This window comes from Chelon labrosus (assembly GCF_963514085.1).
Source record: "Chelon labrosus genome assembly, chromosome: 15".
NCBI lineage: Eukaryota > Metazoa > Chordata > Actinopteri > Mugiliformes > Mugilidae > Chelon > Chelon labrosus.
The window spans coordinates 15,287,746-15,311,853 of record NC_140348.1 but is presented as its reverse complement, the minus strand read 5'-3'; the positions used below and the strand labels follow the sequence as shown (position 1 = coordinate 15,311,853).

Sequence of the window (24,108 nt, the reverse complement as noted above, 5' to 3'; positions counted from 1 at the left end):
TTTATATGACAAAATTTAAGTATGTAGTTAGCCGTGTGACCACGTTGACCTAAATATTAACATGCTTGCAATAATAATGTATTAATAAAGTGGCCATGTAAAAGGGCTCATAAAGTTTTGATCCTTGTGGCCTCATAACTTACATTATGGTTTTGTTTCCATGGTGTCCATATCATGAAAACTATAAATAGCAAAAACTTGTTTAAACTTTACGATCACAGATTCCAAGTGATTCAAAAAAAAAGAAAAAAAAAAAAGAAAGAGCCACAGCCTCAGGCCACTATTTCCAAGAGTGGAGCCAAAATCATCCATGAGAGGACGTTCTGACAGAGAGGATCACCATGTTTTGGGCTGAGCTGTCATTGTGAATTTGTCATTCCGATGGAAAGCCACTTCTAAACTGAGATAAGATATTTGCGAGCTCATGCACCTCTAACACTCGCTGTAAGGTTCACTGACATTTTATTCCACTCTGCATCTTAATCACATTCATATTTGCATATGTTTGGGTGTGTGTTTTGTCTCTGCGTATAGTCTCAGATGAAGATGAAGTCGGCGGGCGTCGTGGATGGAGGCTTGTTCACAGAGAGCTACTGTAACATCTGCAATGCCCAGCTCATCTCCGAGTCCCAGCGCACCGCTCACTATGAGGTGAGTCCGTCTCTTCTCAGTTCTGGAGGTATTTCGTCGGGTTACTCAGGGGTAAACACGTACGCGTCGAAGAACTCTCAAAGGTTCTCATGCACAAAAACAAAAGAATGATGCAATGATTGTTGCTTTCACTCGCAGATTCCAGCAGTGTATACTCTGCAACAGCCTTATTTGTACCAATTTGTGCTTGTGCCGTTCAAAAACAGAGCTCATCCATTATACATAGACTTAATGCAGCATGGTAATGCCCGTTACTTGCACACAAACAAACGTGCACACACACTTTAATGTAGTCTACCTTTCCGCCGACTCTTTAAGAGTAATTTAATGGATGGCCATTAAATAATCAACCCTTGCTTTATTTAACTGTGATCTATATGTGTGTGTACATGCACATCCAAACGTGCGCTTGCATTTGTGCACTGCGCTGAGGTTGTTCTTGATTACAAGACACATTTGGGATTAACAAGCAGAGTAATGAGGACAAGGCCCTTATCTAGAGAGTTAAGCAAGGACAGCGACAGTGTGTATGTGTCTGCACACATGTGTACCGACCACATTCGCTTGACAGTCATCTATTTCTGTCCCTCATCCCAAGTCAAGACAAAAACACCCAGTGGAGCAGACAAATAGTCAAGCTGAGTCACTGCCTGTCCTCACTGTCACCTGTAGGTAAAGGTCTCCACAGGGGTCAGCAGATCAAAATAACAAGGCAAGAAATCATTTGAAGGCATGTTAGATTTAGTCAGGACAGTCGAGCTGGACTCGGATATTCAGCTGTTTGGACATGTAGTAGGTTTCAAATATTGGAATTCTCCAGATCCCCTCTGAATGCGCTGGTTTCTACTTCCTTGTACATATTTGATATTAAAATTAGCCGTTGCTTAACTTGCTGTGTGAGAACATTTTAAACTGTGCCAAATATGGTGACACAACAAGCATGAAAGGACACCTGATACTGTAGGTAGAAGGCTAATGTACTGTTTGCAGTGCAAACACGTCATGGTATGATGCACCGCAGCGTCATACCATCTGTCTCGTCATGTCATCTGTCAAGTTCTACAAAAGCTTCAAATATTCACAAAACACACTTAAATGTGGCAGAGCTTTGGAGATAGAGGGCTAAGTCATTTTAAATGCATCTTGTTATTTCAACATAAAACAATGCAAAATCCACATTTGTTATCCCAATACCATCAAACGCAATCTTGTGTCGTGTAAATCCTTTTTTATTTCATTTATGCTTAGGTAGTGGTGTGAACTTACAAATCTATTGCAGTTAAATTAAATCGCTTTTAGATAAATTAAGGAATCAAATAAACTTCTGGTATTTTTAGTCGATAACTTGAACATGAATAACTTGGAGCTACAGCCAGTACAAAGACAATATGCAATGCTTCTCTCAGTGACTTTGTTAGATCATAAAACTGCTGCAATGACTAAATATACTAAGCTTGGTTAGAATCATTTTTATAATTTAAAAAACAAAAAAACAACCAGTGCTTACTTTATGTAAAACCCACGACAACAGTTTCCAAAATGTGTAATTTCCTCAACTAAAGTTAGCATGCATGGCACGGACTCTATTAATATGCAGGTTTTGTATCCCTAAAAACTTAATTTAATCGCTGAGTGAACTTCGTTCAACTCATTGAATTCCTCCTCAGGTTTTACAGCTTGTGGGTAAATTATGGCAGACAAACAAGAGGCTGAAGAAAGGTTTATTATTATAAGGAATTCATTATTAAGAACGCCATGTTTTCAAAAAGGGTAGCCTGCGCTTATTTTATAGGCCCCACTAGTCACATTAAACTCTCTACATGTTTACACAAACACACCAGGGTGATGTGGCAGACTATTTGATATAGTTACTCTCTGCCCTGTCTGTCTCCTCCAAGTTGTTTTGACAGAGAGAGGAGAGACAGAGAGACACACGTAGTCCATTAGAGTAGGCTGAGCGCTGAGGGTCAGTGCAGGGTAACCATGGTGACACAGGGTCCTGCTTTTAGCCCATATCCCAGAGCCATCATCTACATGACCATTTATACACCTATAAACACGAGCGTACACCCGGACGCACGAACACACACAAGCGCTGACAAAATGCATTAACAGTCGTCTGACAAGTGAGACGGGGCTGGAGGGCGGGGGGTCATTTCCTGGTGGAAGGCAAAGGATCTAATCTAAGCACTGGAGCAGCAGCAATATAGCATCTTGTCCACATTTAGCTTTTTTTTTTTTTTTTGTGCTGCTCAGTCATGATCTGAACCTACAACTCCACCTTTTATATGGATTAAATTAGGTAAACCACCTCTAATATTAACTTCTCATCCATCTAGAGTCCACAATCTTGACTCCCAGCACTCGGTGGTACAAACAACATGTCTATAACCTCCATATGAGACACTCTTTCCGATGGCGTCATCAGCGGAACTTATAAATATAATGATAGGTGTTATATAGCGGGAGGGAGAGAAGGCCAGAGGTTGCCAATAAAATGATATGTACGGAGGAGGATAGCTGTGTCAACCTCGCACACAAACACGCAGAGCTGTCTGGACACATTCACCGATCTTCCTGCCGGCAGCGTGTCCAGTGATTTACATCGTTCGGTATTAAAGTGACAGTTAGCAGCTTCAAGGACAGTTCACTGTCCTTTCATATAAACGCCAGCCTGCTTTTTATAGTCTTTATAGTCTAAAGCCAGCAAACACACATTTTGCGGTCGGGTGAAAATGCCAAATGAATAACAAGCACAAAAGACGATACGACTACCCGAAATTATTATTTTAATTCTGTGCAGACAAATTTCATTTAAATTATTTTGGGTGTTGACTCGGCTAAAAGTTTCACCTTCTTCATGTGGTATTTATTTTAAAGTCATTTGGGCCATCCAAATTATTTCGTCACACCCTTTAGCAATTTAAGGAGTCAGTGAGTGCACATAAAGCAAAGTGCCCCGCTCCCTCCCCACCGCCCACTTCCATCCCACCACTTCCCTTACTCTACACCTTACTCAGCTCCAGAAAGCTGAGGCAGGCCCCGACCATTAGTCACCTACCCGGGGGCAAAGTGTCTGCTAGCATCATCAGCCGAAACAGAGATAAAAGCTTGGAGCGAGTTGCCAAGGTGGAGTGACAGTCATTGATTTTTTCTTTTTTACACACACACACTTGGCTCACTTCATAAAATAAAACTTACTTCACTTGCTGACTTTCTTATTTTCCCTTTCTGTCTTCCTGTGTGTCTCCCTCAGAGTAAGAAACATGCCAACAAGGTACGCCTGTTCTACATGCTTCACCCCGAAGATGGAGGACCACCTTCCAAAAGACTGAGGCCAGATAACCCAGTATGCTTTCACTCAATGTGTGTGTGTGTGTGTCACTACTTCCATCTTCTCCCTCCAAACGAGAGATTTGTTTTTAATATTTATGATTTAAAGATCTGCACATGTCACAGTTGAGTACAAGCCGAGGCACCGGCACGGATAGAGGGGCAATTATTTGGGAATTTATCCTTTAAAATACATCGATGACAAAAACCTGGGCTCGCAAGCCGCGGCCTAATCCTTGCAAAGGCTTGACCGTTGAAGCCAAGTGCTCACAGGAATATTTGTTTGATCCGTGTGCAGTTGTGAGCTATAATTCTCCCAGGAGAGGTTATGCCTAAGCTGTGTTTCTGGTAAGATTTAGTGGAGGCAGATGCCGCCAAGCAGCTCTATATCTGTCTATTGCAGGCGGTGGCTAAGGAGGTCAGTGCGTTACCAGTGTTTGTGTGTCTGTCTGTGTGCATGTCCTGTAGGTAGGTAGGCCATCGCGTCTGTACATTTTCCCCTCAAGTGCTGAGGCTGCACGCGCGTTTACGGTAAATTGTTCCAACGTGAAGCATCAACTGTTATTTTCCTGCTGATTAAATTTAGACTTTGTGTTTTTTGTGTACGTGTAATAAACTATTGCGTAGAGGGAGATTTATTATAGTACATTCATTGTGAGCCCCATTTATCTGGCTTGTCCCCCGTGGCGTAAAGTGCACACATACACACACGCACACGTGGAATAAATGTAACACACACTTAGAGGACACAGCTGGTGGAAAAATAAAGCTTATCAAGCTAACTGACAAATCTAGTTGCGGCAGAGAGAGAGAGAGAGAGAGAGAGAGAGAGAGGCGAGACGAGGTGAAGAGGTGCACTGCCACGGCCAACACCTTGGGCCACACTGCAGGGCTAGTTCCACTGGTACGATAATGGCCCTCTGTCCTCCAGCCAAAATATTTGCAAACGTCCCCAGAGTAATAGAATTCAGGTCTGATTTGACAAACGAGGAACGCAGAGCTGAAAACTCCAACAATTTAAGTTTTGGGTTGCAAGCAGTCATCTTCAGAGGGAGCAGATTAAAAGGTTTTTCATTTTCTACTATTAAATCCAGCAAGGCTAAAGCATAAAAACAGGCACGGATTAACAGTTCCAAACACTAGAGCCAGAACAACCATGTGGAGTTGTCAAACACACAGCAGTCCCGCTTTAAACCACATATTAATACTTTTATGCTCTTCAGTAATAGCTGGATGTAGTATTTGTATGTTTCTATAACGAGGAATTCCTTGTGTCTGTGGATGAGGTTGTTCCCCCACAGCGGCATCCAGCATTTCCTCACATCCTTTCCTTTATTATTGAGTATTTAAAATCTATTAACATTACTCAGCCTAAAGTTTGTTCTCAGATCAGTCCTGAATTGTACGGTCAGGTTGTAAATAACTTGTAACGATCACATCAGGAGACAAACGAAACACTTAAAGGTGAAATTAAAGCTACCAGCTGTATTCTGGGGTGCATTTTAAAAGCCAGGCTCAGACTGCAGAAGTTTTACAATCCTACCCAATTTTGAAATCTTGGTGCAACAGGAGAAATACTCTCACTACGTGATTCTGAAAATAAGAGCGTAAAACACACTGCAGGATGTTACTGAGATCACAGTGTCACATCACGTGATCTCAGAGGAAAGAGGACGTTCACAAAAAAAACTGTGGTAACAAATGAGTATGGGTAACAAAATGGTTGGGGATGACAGTGGTTGTCTGTTCTGTAGCAAGAACTGGAGGCGGGATTTTTGCTCTAATTTTAACATCTGTCAACAGCACAAGGTGTTGACCTGGCCTCCAAATTCACTAGATCCCAAATTGAAAGTATTTGTGGGATGATCCACAGTGGCCCCTTCCCATCAACTCGTAGGACCCAAAGGCCCCCACTAATAACACTGTGTTGCCAGACACCACAGGACACCCTCAGAAGGCCCATGTCCATTCTCTGATGAGTCACAACTGTTTTGGAGACACAAGGGAGACCTACACAATACTATGAAGGTGGTCATAATGTAATGCCTGATCGGTGTAGCTGTACAATGATGCACAAAGGTGATGCACGTGCACAACACTCCAGAAATAACACGTCAAGGTCTTATGGGTTTACAAACACACTCTCACACTACTGTAGAAATATACACACCTGCGTCTCCATCTGTCTCCCTAAGTGAATAAGACATGACTCAGCCCATCCTGGCTCTCACCTCATATGGGACACCGAACACACATAAGCAGGTCACGCACGCACACACACACAGAAACGCACACTCATCTGCCATACTGTAACGCACCGCGCGCTCCACAGCCAGCGTTTTGTTCGTAACCTTTCACACGGAGACGTGACATTGATTTTCTGACAATGCCGAAAAAAAGAACAGATGAAATCCATCTCCCCAGATTGAATTCTCACGATTCAATTTTTGGAATAAACTTTTTCCATCTCTTTCATCTTTTTTTCTCCTCTCGGGGGAAGTTTGGCACATTTTTTTCCCCGCTGCACTTCATCTTAGTGAGTTTGCCTGTCTGTGTCTGCACTGATTGACGTGGTGCAGTCCGATGGGAACTGAGGAAAAAGGCTTTTTGCGGAGTGTATGAAATGCCAGTGTAAAATGCCATGCCTGGAGGTTTTTTTTGTTGTTGTGTGTAGGTGAAAGTGTTTGTCACAGAACAAACATAAGAGAAAGTAGGTCATAAAGGTGCTCCCAGATGAAAGGCAAGGAGACTTGATCCTTTTTTCCTCCATTATCCTCCACCCTTTCTCTCGGGTCTCTGCAGTTTTCCACTTGCACCAAGGCCAAGAGATGACAAAATGTTTTTCTCTTATTATTATTATCTTCTCCTCTAGTGCTATATTTGCACTGTTGCTTTTTTCAGTTTACACTTTCAGAGCTTTTTTAAAACTCCAAACGAGAGTGTCTCTTTCCCCGTGCTGCTCCGTGTGTATATTTAGCAGTGTTTCCGACAGCGCCTCAACACAGAACAGTGGGAGAAGTAAGGAGGAGCCGAGAAGGAGCAAAACAGAAGGAGAGGAAGATAAACACGGCTAATTAGGATTCTATTGTTAGGTGCATGAGAAGGATGAAGCCTCCCAAACACAAAATATTCTGCGATACAGACGTCACGAGCAGGCAGCAAACAGATAAACAGGCACGCACTGCAACGAGGTCGCACCCCGCGCGTCCGTCTCGACAGATGTGCGGGGTGCGACCTCGTTGCAAGCATGCGTACCTGTTTATCGAGGTAGACACGGAGAGGGACCAAACAACAAAGAGGAACACGGCAATGAGCGAAGAGGGACATTTAATAAATCAAACAAGAAGAAGCGGGAAGGCTGATGATTTTTTGACTAAGACAGGCGGACGGAGGGAAAACAGTGAGTCAGGGATGCTGTTTATTGTTTAAAGTGGCTCAGTAGAGTGGCAGCCGTAATAGGCTGACAGTTATTCATATGCCAGTCACCAGCGCACCCCCCAACACACACACACACACACACACGGACAAACTTTCCCCATGCTGTCACTAAATCCCTGGTGTAACATCTGTCTTTTTCTTTCAAGTCGATGCTTCTTTGTGTTTCGGTCCCAATCTCTGTCGAATGCTTCTTTTTTTTTCTTACTATCCAGTGTGTTTTGACAGGTGAGACCACTGCAGACTGCCACCAAGATATCAGCGCAGGCTTTTTGTCCAAAGTCCAAAAAATAAAAAAGTGTTGTGGGACACCGGTCCACATATATCCTAGTACAACAAGGGTACAACAGGATCCCAGCAGCTTTGCCGGTGCAAGGAGTGAAGTAGAAAGAAAAGGAAAAGGAGGACGTGAAATGAGAGAACAATAGGATAAATAGTGAAGGAGATGAGAAGAGGTGTAGTAGAGGTGGTAATGAGGGAGAAGAGAAGAGAAGAGAAGAGAGACTTGTCCTTGTGGGCATTGTCTCTACTGTGCTACAATCATGAATAAAGATCATGGGATAAATATAGATAAGCTGCATTCATTTTACATACAAAGCTACTGACAATAACAACAAATAGACTTTCTTTCATTTTCAGCATGAGACAATGCGGCTGAGGAGACAATGCGGTGCTTTTAGAGCGCATCTAGCATCGTTTTAGATGGAGTTACTAATGGTGATGCTGGGTGGGTGGGGGTGGGTGTGGGAGTAGAGGGGCCTGGACAGCTTGTTGCAAGCCTTTAAAATGATCACAGCAGGGACAGACTCGGGGGAGGTGAGGAGGCGAGGGCGAGAGATGGGGGCTAGGGGAGGGGGCAGCGAGGGCCTGCCAATACAGATAAATATTTCATCCTACAACACACAGAGTCACTGAGACTGGTGCCCAGAGGGGGAGGGAGGATGCATGGACGGAAGAGAGGAGAGGAGAGAGAAAGAAAAAAAAGCCTGAGAGGGAAGGCAAGGCAGGGAGGCAAAAGGCAAGAGACGAAGAGAGAGAGGGAGAGGGAGAAGAAAACAGAAAGAGGGATATGGGACAGCTCAGAGACAAAGCTAAGCCTGGAAGGTAAAGGTGTCCTTAGCTCTCACATCCACTGTCCGTGATGCTAACCAGGGCTGACATATCGCACACACACACGCACACTGAGGCACACAGCGTGCACCCACACACCCAGATATGGTGTTTCAGACACTTTTCCATTATTGCACTCTCGTGCAGAGACCAAGGTTTCTCTCCTCCTCCAACTCGATTTGACACCTGGACTAAAGAGAGTTCTGGTGTGAAAAGAAGAAGAAAGAAAGTCTGGATGAACAGACAGTAGGGGGAGGTTTAGTGTGAACAGTGAGAAGAAGACAAAACATGTCCACTTGTTTTTTCTTATTCTTTCTTTAAAAAGACTGTCCGTGTTTTAATTTATATATTTAAGTATGTGGCATATACACTGATCAGACATAACATTATGACCACCTTCCTAATATTGTGTAGGTCTCCCTTGTGCCTCCAAAACAGTTGTGACTCATCAGAGAATGGACATGGTCCTTCTGAGGGTGTCCTGTGGTGTCTGGCAACAGGATGTTGTTAGTGGGGGTCTTTGGGTCCTATGGTTTGAGGGGAGGGGCCTCTGTGGATCCGACTTGTTCCAGTGCATCCCACAGATCTCGATCAGTTTTGGATCATGTGGTGGGGGTGTCTGATCTGGTCTAGGTGGGTGGTGCATGTCATGGCATCCACACGAATGCCAGGTCCAAAAGTTTCACATTGTATTGTCACAAAACGGTCAGTGTTATTTACTTCTCCTGTCCATGGTTTTAATGTTCTGGCTGATCGGTGTATACACGTAACACAAACACAGTACAACATTTCTATGCTGCTATATGAGCTGCCACTCCTCTGACAGAACGGTCCACAAAATGAAAAAAAAAAAAAAATGGACAAATGCAGAGGTTTGCTTCCTTTTAGTTGCGGTCAGGGAGTTGTACTGAAGGATTACAGATTCGTGCCGGCCAGTTAAGGTCACTACAACAAACTCAGAAAGTAATTTGTTTGACATCAACCCTGTGCATGAATTGAAACAGGACAGGACCTCCCCCTAAGCTGATGCCGAAAAGGTCAAAGCACACAGAAAACCTAAAACGCTATTGTATGCTGCACAACATTTAGATTTCCTTAAACTGGAACGTGGACTGTATATAAAAGATGGGCATAGCTGCAGCTGCCATTTTAAAGCCTTGAGTTTGACATTTGGCTGTTGTCTTCTCTGTGAGTTTTTTGGAGACAGAGGGGGGAACTTGTCAATTACTCCAGACCAGAGATGTCAAGTATTTCCAGAGGACCACCAACATTGCATTAGCTTCACTTGTAAAACTAGGTGGTTATATCTATATTTGACCTACAACAAAAGACACGAGTCGAGTATGTGGACACATACTGACAGTATCTATGTTTCTCTTTTAAAAACAGATATTACTATCTAATAAATGTGCTTTGGTGGCCTTGGTTGGCTTATTTGCAGTCTACGTGTGACATGTTGTTGTACTTCATTCTGATTTTGTCAGGTTTTGAACAATTTATGACCGTACAGGTCAAACACAGTCCATCACGAGTTTTGTATGACGTCCTGACATGAAGCCTACAGCATATTTTAGCATGATCTTCACTAGTTGTTATGTGGGCCTGAATCTGTTCACGCAAACACATTATTTGGATCCACTTCGTGATAAGTTAAAGTTACAAGTGGTAAATTCAGCAAGTTTCCAGGAATTTCTTGTGAGTCAATGTCATCTGAAATGACAGAAACATGACTTCGTGTGGTGTGTGAGTGTGTTTGTGCACTTGTGTCAATCAGGCGGTTGGTCTTTTGGTTTGCGTTGCCTCTCTCCCGCAGGGAGCAACTCCCTCTCATCATTAGTAATAAACCGGCAGCGGTGAAAGGGCCTAGCCACAATCTCAGCCCAGAGAGACAGATGAATATTTGATCTGCCCTCTCTTTGCCTTTGTGTGTGTGTGGGTGTGTGTGTGTGTGTGAAAGAAAGTAAGCGCTAGGGAGAAAAAGCCCAGTGAGGTCAGCGCGGAGTGTACATCTTTTCATTTCCCATTCTCCTTGCTTTTCTCCCCTTTCTCACTTTTACCTCTCCCTGCTTCTCCTTTCACATCCTTTTCTTTCTTCCCCTCCACCAGCCTCTTATTTTTTATGTCACCTCGCTCACCCTCTCCTCCCATGTGGTTTAATTTTCTCTTCACCCCCACTAACACTCTCTCTCTCTTACCATCTCTCCCTCTTCTACGCCTGTAGGACTGTGCAGAGACAGAAGTGGACAGGAACAAGTGCTGTACCTTGTGTAACATGTTCTTCACCTCCGCAATTGTGGCCCAGTCCCACTACCAGGGCAAAACCCATGCCAAGAGGGTGCGCCTGGTGCTCGGGGAGCCGACCAACCTACCCACAGCTATGGCCAGTCCTACAAACACAGGTATCTAGCACACTCTACCTGTCTTCCTATCTGGGTTAGACTTCAGCAATAAGATGAGCCTCACACATCTAAGAATCAAACTGCTAAGAGCCGTTTCATACTGACACCAGTGACCTAGTTGAGTTTGGGAAAGAAAATAGAGAATTAAACTGATACTCTGAGTAAGCTGTCTTCATCCGTCTCTCTTCAGGTCAGACTTAGAATCGATGTATTAATCTTCCGACTCATGATCAGCACTTTCAGCCGCAGCTAATCGATACCTCTATCAGATTTCAGTGTTGATGTTTGCACAGAGAGCCTGTCGTCAAAGAAGACCACTCAGCTTAGTCATCTAACCGACTAACGCACTCATTCGATCCGGATATCTGCTTTTTTTTTGCTACACATATCACTGAATCGAGAGCTACTTTTAGTTCAAAGCATATATTTCTTTCTGAAGTGGGTTTGGACAGTTTTAGCCATGGTTGCGGAAACACGCCCAGGCTGTGAATCTGTGCGATGAATCGAAACTTTGAAGGTGAAATCACATAGACAGCTTGTAATTCATAAAGTTCTTATGATTAATAAAAAAAAAAAAAAAATGTCCTTAACAAATCAAGACATCCACCACTTGATTTTTGTTCATGCCCGTGATTGTTAAAGATGAGCGTTTGTCTTTGTGCGACTCTGCTGGCGAGTTGTCTCCAGTAGTGGCTTTACATAATGTGATTCAAATTGGATTCAAAGGGAAAAATTCACAGAGCTCTAAATGCACAATCACTACAAAATGGAGTGCTATAATCAAGCCCCTGAGTGACTTTTGCTAAACTTTGGCCTACTTCGGGAAAGTGTCACTTCTGCGCAAGCCGCTGCCGTGGAGTTTCCGCGGTTTTGTGACAGTGGGACCTGGAGGAAATTAAACAAGAGAGCAAAGAACAAGAGGAGTGACCTGGGAGAGAAGAAGAGGATTTCAGGAGAGATTAAAGTCAAAAGTACCCTTCATGATCGCTCTGAGATGAGCGCTCCACGGAAGATGCACAGCCAAGCTGACAGGCTTGGGCGCACATGGGAGCAGAAACACACACACACACACACATGCACACAAAATCGGCAGAAGCACACAAAAGCAGGATGCATGCATGGCGTTCACTTGGGTCTCAGGAAACATACATGCAGAAAAAAAAGGAATATATACACACACACACACACAAACCGCACAGCTTAGAGAGAAAAAGCAGGGGTCATATGTACTGGAGAGGCCCTTGAGAGGTGGAGAGCCGAGGCTGTACCTGTGTCCCCTCCCTACACACTTCAAATCACAACCTCCTCCTCTTACAGACACACACTATCGCACACACTCCCTGTTCCCCACTCCGTGAAAAACACTTACTTCTGCTTCAGCGTGCAGCGATCACAGTCAGGAGTTGAGAAACGGTGGGAAAACAAGGGACGGAGAGGAGAAATACATTAGAGGATCCTCTCACTGTTGCTGCTCACCACGTGCAGCTCCACTGAGCTGTCAGAGCCGAGGAGCTTCACTCATGCACGGGCACACACACACACGCAAACGCACATGAACGCCACGGCAGATATTGACGATGGCTTTGCCTTTAAAAAAAATAATAAAATAATAATAATAATAATGAGATGACAGTAAGAGGGTTACAAGGCTGTAAGTGAGATGATAGTGTGGCGAAGGCAAGCAAAGGGAATGTGAGTGGGTGTGGTTGGCGAGATGAGCAGAGACGCAGCCATAGATACAGTAACTATGTGAACAGAGCCCGAAGACACATCAAGGTATGAGTAGCCAATCAGCTCACAGGGCTAGAGTCAAGTTAACACAGGCCCACACACACACACACACACATAAAAGAACACACACAAACGAACGCACCTCACACTCATGGTCACTGGTCAACGGTTCATGCATTCCCTGCATTTGTGATCAGCGAGCTGATGGTTGAAGTGAAATAAGTGATATGACTCATTTGGGCTTAACACAGCATGTGTGAGTGGGTTTTTATCTGTCATATAAAAAGTCTGAACGTGCGGCATCGTGGCTGCGTAGTCACAGTCGGTATAACTCTAGTCATTGACACATTGCGGATGGCGAATCGGCACATTTGGACACGCCATCTGGCATTATCGGCTTTCTCACACGATTTGGCTGCGAACCTGACCCCCCCCCCCCACTCTCACCCTCAGGAGGTTGCGTCGGTACACATGCTGCACCTTACACATGCAAGCAACCTATTCTGGAGCGCCATTCATGCACACACACACACAAACACACACATTTTCTCAAGCGTGGATTACACATTCAACCCGCCACCCAAACACACACACACACACACACACGGGTGCACGTGCAGCCGCACGCACGCATGTCTTCACTGCTGCAGCCACAACCGCGTCCTGCAGTCATGTCAGTGCCTGTTGGCTATTAATGGGCAATCACCATGGTAACCAGTGTCATGTCACGAGTAGCAGGTCACCTGGAAGTCTGCCATTTCTCTCTTTTTTTTTTTCTCTTTTTTCTTCAATCTCTCACGGAGAAGAGAAGAAGGGAGGAGAGGAGACTGAAGGAAGATAACACGGGATGGTTGATAAATGTAGTGGATGCGAGTAGAAAGCGGTCTCTAGACCCTGGAGTGCAGGCAGCCTCTTTCTAACCCTCAGCCATGTTCCACAGATGTGTCCTAACGCACTCTGTTTGCTCTTTGCTCTCAGTTTGATCTAAATCCAGAGCTTTTAAATGTAAATGTCTACGTATCCTCTTTTCATCTGTGGGTGAGAGTACGCGTGTGAGCGTCTGAACGAATGTGAATGAGTCACATTTTCATGTTAATGCAATTTCGGGAAAAATATTTTCATCTCGTGTCATTTTTTTGCATTAGATCTCGATTAGCATTTGAATGAACGGTAATATCCTCCACCGCTCTCCCTTCCCTTCTGTTTTCCTCTCTTAACTCCTGTGTCTCCACACCCTCCCCCAGATTCGTCCCCTTCGACCCCGCTGCCCACGGACCCCGCTTCGTGCCCCCCTCCTCCCCCTGCCTTACCCTGGCCCATGGCGGTGGTCAGCGGGAACGGTGGCAGAGAGGCTGGGAAGTACTGCTGCCTGTGTGGAGCCTGGTTCAACAACCCCCTGATGGCCCAGCAGCACTACGAAGGCAAGAAGCACCGCAGGAACGCGGCCAGGGCGCGCCTCCTGGAGCAGCTAGCGGGCAGTCTGGATGCCACGGAGAGCACAGGTCAGCCTCTTGGCGCCCAGCCCAACACAAGTGACAAATGAAGGGCAGCAAGGGTGTTACGACTTTGTACGAAGAAAGACGATAAGTGTTGGATCACATGCGAGATCTGTGGCAGTGAGGCGTCTGAAATGTTCGTATGTCTTTCAGCGTGGTGTACATTTCACACGTTACACTGAGGCAACCCACACCAGTTAATCTTAGATAAAATTAGCAGCGTCTGCACCAGTTACTGTAAAGATCAAAACTACCTTACACTTGGTTTAAAACATGGCTTCCATATTAATGACGACTCTCTGACCATGAACCCTTTACGTTGAATTAAATCAATCAAGAGCATCTCCCTTAGCTCAACCTCCTCTTCTATCCCATTATATAATCCATAAAGAATGAAAGTCCTACGGATGGCTGGAATTACCTCTATAAACCTCTGTATTTATAGATTTATAGTTCTGGAGGGGGAGGTCGTCATAATCAATCACATAGTAAATTAAATATCATACACAAGTATCTCAGCCTGAGTAAGTTATAGTGAATATACCTCTATCATATGTCGTCTGTGGCTCTGAGGGAGATTAGTCAAGTCTCAGGAAATTACTCCAGACATGTCATCTTGGGCTTAAAGGCTTCGGACGGGTTTTAGGAAGCGTACGTTTGCAACTAGGGTGTAGAGTTTGAAAGGCACCGGGTGATTAGCGAGCGGCGTCGAGTTGCGTCGCTGTAACCGTAGCAGGCAGCGTTTTTTTGGACTACACCTGACCCGTTTCAACTTCAAGGAAATGTAACGTTTAATCACTTGAGCACTCCGCGAAAAGGTGTTTAGTGGGTAAGCAATCTTTCGCGATCATCCATCAACCCGAGCAAACGCTTCCCCTCTCCGCAAGCGGCTGAGAATCTCGGTTGAAGCTTGGACGCGTTTCTCGTTCCGTTTGCCAGCCTGACTTACCATGTCGGTCGTCTGAGGTCGCGGATTGCTCATATTACAGCATAGATTTCACACTTGTTAGTGCTGGCATTGCAATATGTAAAAAGAAAAAAAAAAAAACTCTGCTGGCATGGCGGCATACTTGAGAGATAATGGAAAAGGCTCATGCAGCTAAATAACAGCACATTACTGTATACACTGATATTTCCCGCACAGAGAGACACATGAGATGGATGTTAAGTCAACAGTTACCATGGCGAGTCCTGTTTTAATTCTTATTCTACATCTGTCTCCTGCTCCTTAACTCTCTCCCACACTACCATCATTTCCATGCACAAATGTAGCAGAGGACACAGCTTTGCATGCTCAAACCTGCATTCCTGCCAGCAGGGTATTCTAATAAAATTCGAAATCTAGTTTTTGGCACAGCGTCCGCCTTTCCATTTCTGCTTCCTATGAGTGACATCATGTCGCATCGTGCTACGGCAGCTTGCAGCACAACATGCGCACGAGTGCCGCGCAGCACCTCGAAACGCACGCAGGCTCAGCCAAACACATGCAAATCCTCTGAGAGGCGAAGCCGGCGCCGTTTCGCCGCACGCGCTCCAGGTGCCGTGACACAAACCATCATCTCAAGGAGCCAATCACATTAAAAGCATGACTCATGTCGCCGCCTACACTGGCTCTTAGGCTTTAAGCGGTGTCACGTTAGATATTGTCCTCTATCCACACACACTGTGACCCAGATCCCACATTCTCAGTTTTTCATTTTGGAGGAAGATTTTGACTGCAAATCTCGGCGTGTATATGTAAATATATAAAAGAGGGGGCTTCTTATTTTTGATCGAAGAAATACTTGGTGAAGAGCGACTGCAAGCCCTTCTACAGTACGTGTTTTCTTGCAAAGGGCATTGAACTGGTCTAAGATTTTTAAGTGAGCTGACACAATCTATTTTATGTGCCATCAATCATGTGTTTGTTCCAGCGCCTTTAGTCTGAATCACTTTGTTTGACACAGAACCATTTTGTTGTCAGGACTCCTTTGTTCTTCAGTTCAACACATTTCCATTGGTGCGGTTCTCACGTCTGATTGGCTTTTATCGCCACTTCAGGTGTGAAGTCACAGGTGTGTCGAGTGTAATCTCACCGGGAGGGTCGAACGGGAGGTGGAGGATGAGCTAAGAGAGACACGTAGAGGGCGAGGGAGTGGGGTGGGGTGGGTTTGCTATGAATGAGGAATTCAGTCTCAGCCAAACGCAGATTTATCTCTGCCCTTGCGTCTTCCTTTTCATTTTCTCACCGCCCTCCTGCTGCTTGCCCCGTCGTCGGTCGTTGCTGTAGTTATTTGCGTGTGAATGGGTGTGTGCATACACCCCGATCTGTCGTCATGTCTCATCTGTCTTCCTCATTAGCTCCCCACGAGGCACAGGTGAATTATTTACACGTCAGTGTTCCCTCTCCCTCCAAACTACTGTATTTCTCCGGTAGCGTCCTATTCACGATGCTGACCTTTATTTTACTTATCCCTTCCTTTGCCCATAACCAAAAAATGTCACAAAACCCCCAAGACATTTGTGCAGACACTGTACTTTAATGTGTTTTTTTTTTTTTCTTCTTTTTTCTGGAGTAATTGCACAGACAGGGCACAGGGGTGATTTTGCACGGCTAGGTGCCAGACTAAACCCTTGGAGATGTATCGCGGAGGTGGGTGAAGTAGATACAGTGGGGGGGTGGCTGCAGACGAGGGATGGAGCCCGGCCGACTCGGCTGCGTCTTTACATAAATCACGACGGGGGGAGAAGCCCCTCAAGACAGAGCCAGCGCATTGTCTGTACTCTCTGGAGACTGAGGGGAGAATTAGAGGCGGTGAGATAAGCGTCTAGGAATGGAGCACGTGTGCGTCTCGGTGTTTGTGTGAGAGGACCCGAGAGAGGATGAAGTACCAAAGCAGAGAGAAAATTGTGTGTAATTGATGGCTGTGGTTGAGTTGTAAGACGGAGCTGACCTCCTCTCCCGTGAGACAGCATTTACTCTGACACAGTCGCACATCAAGCCTACATACATGCACATGATATATTGCAGGCAGTGTAGATCTGCGAAACTAAACACTTTTGGAGGACCAATCAAATAAGTGTAACGTACTCAAAATTGGCATCTCATTTTTATGCTTGAAAACGTTCCAAACTACAGACCCAGGCCTTGAAAATCATATACTAATGGGTAATTTGTAGAGAATAATCAAATAAAGAGTTATCACCCGACTCCTTTCAGCTTTATGGACCATTTTAGCGTTTTTCCACTTCATCGTTTCCATTTTAACAGCCCAACTTGAACGTCCTGCTTCAGTCTCGCCTCTTGTGTCTTTACCCGACAACAGCAAACAGCTGTTTCCTCCCAACGCTAAACCAACTGCCTGTCCAGCTGCAAGCATTAGACAAAGTTAGCAGCTCCCCGGTGAATGTAGCGGAGCATTTAGCAGCTAAAGAGCCGGAAATGTCCCTCAGGGGTTGGTGGAGGCCAAAAACAGAGCTAAAGCAAAGAGAATATGGGATTTAAATGATCAGCAACATCTTCCAAATGCAGCATGTGCCGTCTCTGTCAGAGGTGGGGGGAAGAAAGTGTAAGGAACTATATTACCATTGGGTTGATGAGGATTAAGATAATTATGCAGTTATGATGTCTTTACAGCTAGTTTCTACTGCGTCCCCATGGAAAATAAGCTGATTATTGCTGCTGTACTTGGCATAATTAGTTAAACCGGTCAAAGAAAGTTCATACTTTCTTATTCATTAGCTTTAATAAGTTTAAGAATTACTAGTCGGTTGCAGTGGGACAAAGAACATACAACACAAACTAATGAACTGAAGCAGAACGTGCCTCGTGTATGCTAATTCTTTTTTGTCTAAAACAGATGGTCTCTCCAGTTACTGTCACATTGGCTGCAAAACAAATTAGTCTCTCTATAAGTCCTTCAAAGTTTGTTGGTGAAATTCCACTTGGATTCAATCGCCCAATGCTCAACCCCTCTCTGCCGTGGTATTTGTGATATATTCCTGGGAGAGGCACTGTCAAGCCTTTGCTGCAGACTTTTGGTTTTGATTGCATCTCAGTGGGCTTCTTTTTGGATTCAGTTCATTTTTAATCTCGCAAAGCACCATTGGTAAACTAATGATGTACCACGGCACAAAGGCTCTGAGATAGTAAGAACTCCATAAGCTAATACCCCACTATGAATAAAATTACACACGAATACCTTACAGGGACATTTTGGGTTGCCACATAGGACAGGAGAGGAAAACAAAACCAACTCTTTGAAATTATGCATATGTAACTTGATGATCAGTGGATGTGCAGTGTGCTTAAGGATAATTTCCTCCCTCTGTGTATTAAAACCGGCCCGTTTTTTTTTTTTTTTTTAAACAGCAGTGTCCACACAAAACTATATTTCACAAACGTCACTTCTGACCGCTACCTGAAATCCCTCCGAGACCCACAAATAAAAGGAGCTGCAGTTACAGCTTGGCAGAACATCCTAATGGCACAAGCCACAAATATCATGCTCCAAATGGGTCGTTAACGTTGCCTGAGCCGAGGCAAAGTGAAAAAGCCGAGGTTTAAGTACATCAGCCACCGAAACTGTGGGAGGAATTTCTACGCCACAAGGCTCTTTAAACGATTCCCTCAACTTTCTGAGCGCAAAACGTAGCTCATTACTTTTCTGACAAGCATTTAGGCTCAACATACCAGCAAAGCCAGAAGGCTCTGTACATTTATCGGCAGCCACAAACAGCTCCACACCCACCGCCTCAGCTCATCTCGGCCGGTCTTTTCTCTCTCCCTGGCATGTCTTCGTGTGTAATTAACAAGGCTTAGAACACCCTCACAAATACTGCTCAGGCTCCCAAAAAAAAAAAAAAACCCACATTCACAACCCCGAGCTCCGTGCTGTCACTTGCGCGTCGCGCGCACACTTTCCCCTGCATGTAATTAACATGGATTAGGGCACAGCGTGGCCTTGCGCCAGAACTGCTTTATTAACCAAAAACACAGTATCGGTGCATGTGTGTGTGTGGACAAAAGACTGGCACAGAAACAAACTGCAGCATATTGTGCATCCGTGCTACTCGGCCAGGCAGCGGGGAGGTGACATCAATCAGGGTAAAAGCGAGGAGGCTGCCTTTGTCTGCACAAGCACACACATGAAGCACACTTAATCGCATGTACAAGAATAGGCCTCTTTGTGTAATCCTTGCGGCAGTATAGAATTACGTGGAAGAAAAAGGAAGGAAGAATGAGAGAGACTTATCGTTTCTTTTCCAAATTATCTCCTCTCCAATTAATAGCCTTTTCATTTCGAGCGAACAGAAGTAATGACGTTTTGGCAGATTTTTTCCCTCTTTCTCACATACACACGGACTTATTTATTTATTAGCTCCTAATAGATGCAAAATATCAACGTTTAAGCTAGGACAGTGCTAACTCCAGGCAACCAATTCATTCGTGGCTTTCTTGTAAATGACTGCTTGTCCTTAATCACCCCGGAAACAGACGAAGCGACTCTCGAGGCAACAGGGAGTGGATATGCCACATTATGCAGCTCGTGCCCAGTCCAAAATGACTTCCAACCGCTCCTAACTGTATTACAACTTCATCTCCCACCATACTTCACCAATTACCACCAGAGAAGGTCAAAAGGTGATGGAACGCACAGACAAGTCATAAATCTCAAGGACAGTAATGACAGCGGAGAAAAGGGCACCCACACACAAGCCGAGCGGGCGCCCACTTTCAGCCGCGGCACGCACCTAAAATTACACACTCATCGTCAAAAATGATGCACCATCAAAGGGGGGCGGGAGGCGCGGTCAAGCTGAGGGGGAAAAGGCTTCGAGCAATTAATTTTCGACTGTTTTGTCATACAAGTGTCAAGGTTGATCATCTCTCATCTGGGTACAGTCTCGCAGTGACGGCTCCGCAGAGCGCCAAATGTGAGAAAGCAAAAATAGCACTTCATTGTATCCCTGACAGAGAATACGCGGCCAATTATGCCTCGTTGCTGATTGCCCTATCCTTGCGGACACAGAGAGCATTTCCCCTGGCCTCATGAAAGAAAGAAGGTTTAAAAATCGGTGCTGCCATGCTGTAGTTACCACGCGGGTAAGAGGATTTTGGGGGTGGACGTACATCATGTTTTCTGTGGTCATTAAACCCCAGCATGCATTCTGCATCTCTGCTGCAGTGTGATAACTCATTATCCGTCTCCTCTCCTACATCTTTTCACACACGCGCCGCATTTTTTTTCCTCCAGAAATGTTGTCTTTTCACTTGTTCACCAGCTCCCCACCCCCAAATCTCTTACCCCTCTCCGTCAGTATCTCCATCCTCATCCATCTATTTTTGGGTGTTCATCGCGACCACCTGCAAACCCTCTAATTAGTTAACATCTGTGTCTGATCTGCACCATCTGAAGCGCGCATTCACCAACCGAATGAGAATGTGCATACGCGCGCAGCCATATTCACTCGCACATCGCACAAAACCTGCTGCTCTCTTCTTTTTCATAGTGTCCCAATTCTTCTGCTGAACTCTGCTGAAGTTCAAGTTTTAAAAATTCACCCTCGCTCACACACACACACACACACACACACACACACACACACATAGGCGCAGTGAAGAAGAAGGCGCTGATCTAAGGATCTAAAAATGTAACCGGTTTTCTGCTAATGATTAGCCAAATCAAATCTCTTTCCAGATGCACTCCAATTAAGAAAATTGCCCTGCACTGCTCGGCGTAAAAATAAGACTGTTACTTAGTGTCAGTTTGGATTTTTATTGTTTCTCACGCTTGCCTCGCTGCTCCTTGCCTGTGATCCGGATGATGACAATTATGCAAGCTTTTAAGGATGATTATGAACCACTCTTATTAAAAGCGCCCTCACAGTAACAGTTGTACCTGTGTGGTTTTGCCTCCTTGTCTCCGCAGGGCTGCGCAGTAGTTACTCCTGCAGTGTCTGCAGCGTGGTCCTCAACTCCATCGAGCAGTACCATGCACACCTCCAGGGATCCAAGCACCAGAACAAGTGAGTACGAGTAAACTTAGCATTTTGGATGACCAGATGGGTGGTCACGCAGCAGCTGCTGTGGCACGTGGATGTGTAAGATCAGACAAAGATGTGAACGTCGCTCTCGTGGTCTCTTCTTTCAACAATGTTTCATCTTGTGACAATGCAGTGTTACGCTGGGAAACGTTTGGACCTTATTGGTGCACCAACATAGACCAGAGCAGGCACCCCCACCCCACAGCAATGACACTCCTTGATGGAAGCAGCCATCCCCAGCAGGATGCAGCCTGACACAGGCACACACACAAAAATGTTTTAGGAACAACTACAAAAAACACAAAGAACAGCACAAGGTGTTGACCTGGCCCCCAAATTCACAAGATCCCAAACTGATCACGTATCTGTGGGATGATCCACAGAGGTCCCTCCCCTCAACCCACAGGACCCAAAGACCCCCACTAACAACATCCTGTTGCCAGACACCACAGGACACCCTCAGAAGGCCCATGTCCATTCTCTGATGAGTCACAACTGTTTTGCAGGCGGTCATAATATTATGCCTAATAGGTAAGTAAGTGTTAAAACGTGCGGGATTCATGGCTATTCAATATCTGTACACATAACAGTGAGCCATGTAGATGAGTATGGCTCAGACTGCAGTAATACGGTAGAAATAATACGGAGTTATTCATTGTAAAGGATGAAAGTAGCACGATCACATTTGGTCATTTTCATTACTGATTTTAGAAAATGTAATCACAGCTCGCGTGCTGGAAATTATAACCACCGGCAGGAAGAGACTCTGATATGATACAGTTAACAATTTCATGCATTTGCCGTGAAATAGCTGCGAGCATGGTTATAGGCAGTTTGGCTGCGTGCTGGTGGATGTATGCTCCTCTCCAAATTTAAAGCAAAGTAATGGAAATTAAGTGTGCTATGAATGTAATACTTGTCAGATAAAAGTGGGCTGGAAGCTATAATAGTGTTATTGCAGCTTTCTGTTGTTGTTTTTGGGTTTTTTTCACCCTTTTGTCTTTTTGTAGAGGGTCGAGGCAGCTAAAAGTCTTCTGTATTTAACCGCCCTAGAGCATAACTTGTCTCGGCTGCACACGCCAAACTTCTGCAAACAAGTTAACTCTTAGACAGAGAATGGTGGGTGTAGTGAGAAAAACAACAGCGATAACGAGGATGAAAGAGGCAGCGAGAGAAGGAGGATGAGAAAGAAAGAGAAAGTAAATAACAGGATAGATTTTCTTTAAGCCGAGGTTAAAATCCAAATGCTGGTATTTATTGATCTAAAAATTTACGTTATTAATAATTGAAAACATGCTTCATAGACTATACTGTGCCTTGTCACTAGTTACAATCGCAATTTTTCTCCACTCTACACGTAACTTCACCAACTCGATACTCATATTGTTGTTTTTGAGATTCAGTGTTTATGAGGAAAAAAATCAGCCAAACTAAAAAGGTCAAGATATTACATATAAAACAAGACAAAAAAAGCAACTGGATTTTTGAGGTTTCTTGAATGCTCACCCAAATATCTTTTTCAGTTCTAATGTACCAGTGGAAAGCTTAGGTATTTATTTATTCCCCTGGATTAGAGGATGTTGCTCAGATTAACCTCAAGTCCGTGGCTTTGGTTTAGCTTTGTTTTAGATATGCAATTTAGATATAACCTGGATGTGAGAATCTTCACAGACATCTACGGTGAATATTTTGATACCGCATGAGGGAGCTGGATTATCTCAACAAGGCAATTGACCACATCTATGTGCTTGGGTTCAACCTATAGACTGTACATAAATATGGACATATGCGTCCCCACTTCCTTGCACTAATTCAGCTGACGCTAGAATTCCAGGGATACGGGCGGCGCCATCTTGCGAGTTTGGAGCCTGAGTCTGCGCAGTATGGTCTGAGAGTGGAGCCATGTGGAGCCATTTTATCGATGCCCCGGCCACACAGTAACCAGACTCGCTTGCATTTCCGTTTGATTAATATGGCGCTCTGCTCCACCTCCACCAGTTACAAAGAAATGTTGGATTATATACTGTATTTATTTATTTTTTCCTAGTCTCATGGTCCTACGGGTTGGCGTCGCGACTGGTAGTCATCACAATGTCACATCTTGTTTCTATAGCATCAAATAAAATAAAATGAAACTTATCAATAAAATTGATACCCGAGTATGTTACAGAATTATATTAACTAAAACGAGAATTTATTTGATGTGTTCTTTAGTGTTTTAGTTTGGCCCAGGTCCCATTCATTAAGCAGCCAGCTGCCAGGGGGCGCTCTACTTGCTTTGGCTTCACTTAAGAGGAGCGGTTCGGTAGTCCATCATTATTTACAGTCTATGGTTCAGCCCAACTGTCGACAGCTGTGGACATGTGTCAGTCTATGGTGACAACAAGATGGACAAAAAGCAATGCAAAAAAATGTCCTTGCTAAGGCTGCAAAAATGACCAACTGACATGAACACTAGCAACACGGACCACTTGCTAACTTTCAGAGTATGTTTGACTGCGGCTTGTTGTGTGGGGTTAGGGTGATGGACAGATGGTTTGTCCTAGTACTTTTTTTAACAAACCTTCCCTTTTCCAGTTTCCAACAATGACTTCACAGATGATTCTGGATCTGGTGCTTCGGGTTAATTATATTGTGGTATAAATACAAGAAAGGCATTTAATCTACAGTCAAACTATTTTGTAGGACTCAGTAATAGAGCATATTGTCAAAAAAAAGTTTTTGACGTGCGATACTCTTTTTAAATGTTTTGTTTAAAGACATAAAAATAACATGTGCAAGTGGCTGATGCCAAAGCTACATACCAGGGTGAGATACAGAGGTGAAAATGTTGCTGGGATGTTTAAACTTAGGGAGAAGTTTAATGCAAAATTGAACAGACAAACAATTTTTTTTTATTTATTCTACCTCCAGTGCTATCTGTCCAT

The 24,108-nt window shown here is 44.4% G+C and overlaps 1 protein-coding gene across 1 annotated transcript; it reads left to right on the top strand.

The window, feature by feature from the left end:
• Positions 1 to 540: 540 nt before the first annotated feature.
• Positions 541 to 21,595, top strand: LOC311500564 (zinc finger matrin-type protein 4; the record flags this gene model as incomplete). Its single annotated transcript, XM_084562055.1, has 5 exons — positions 541 to 651; positions 3,908 to 4,000; positions 10,751 to 10,928; positions 13,904 to 14,161; positions 21,067 to 21,595. 5 exons carry the CDS (start codon positions 541 to 543, stop codon positions 21,165 to 21,167), a joined length of 741 nt encoding a protein of 246 aa, XP_084418181.1. The 3' UTR covers positions 21,168 to 21,595.
• Between the last annotated feature and the right edge of the window lie 2,513 nt (positions 21,596 to 24,108).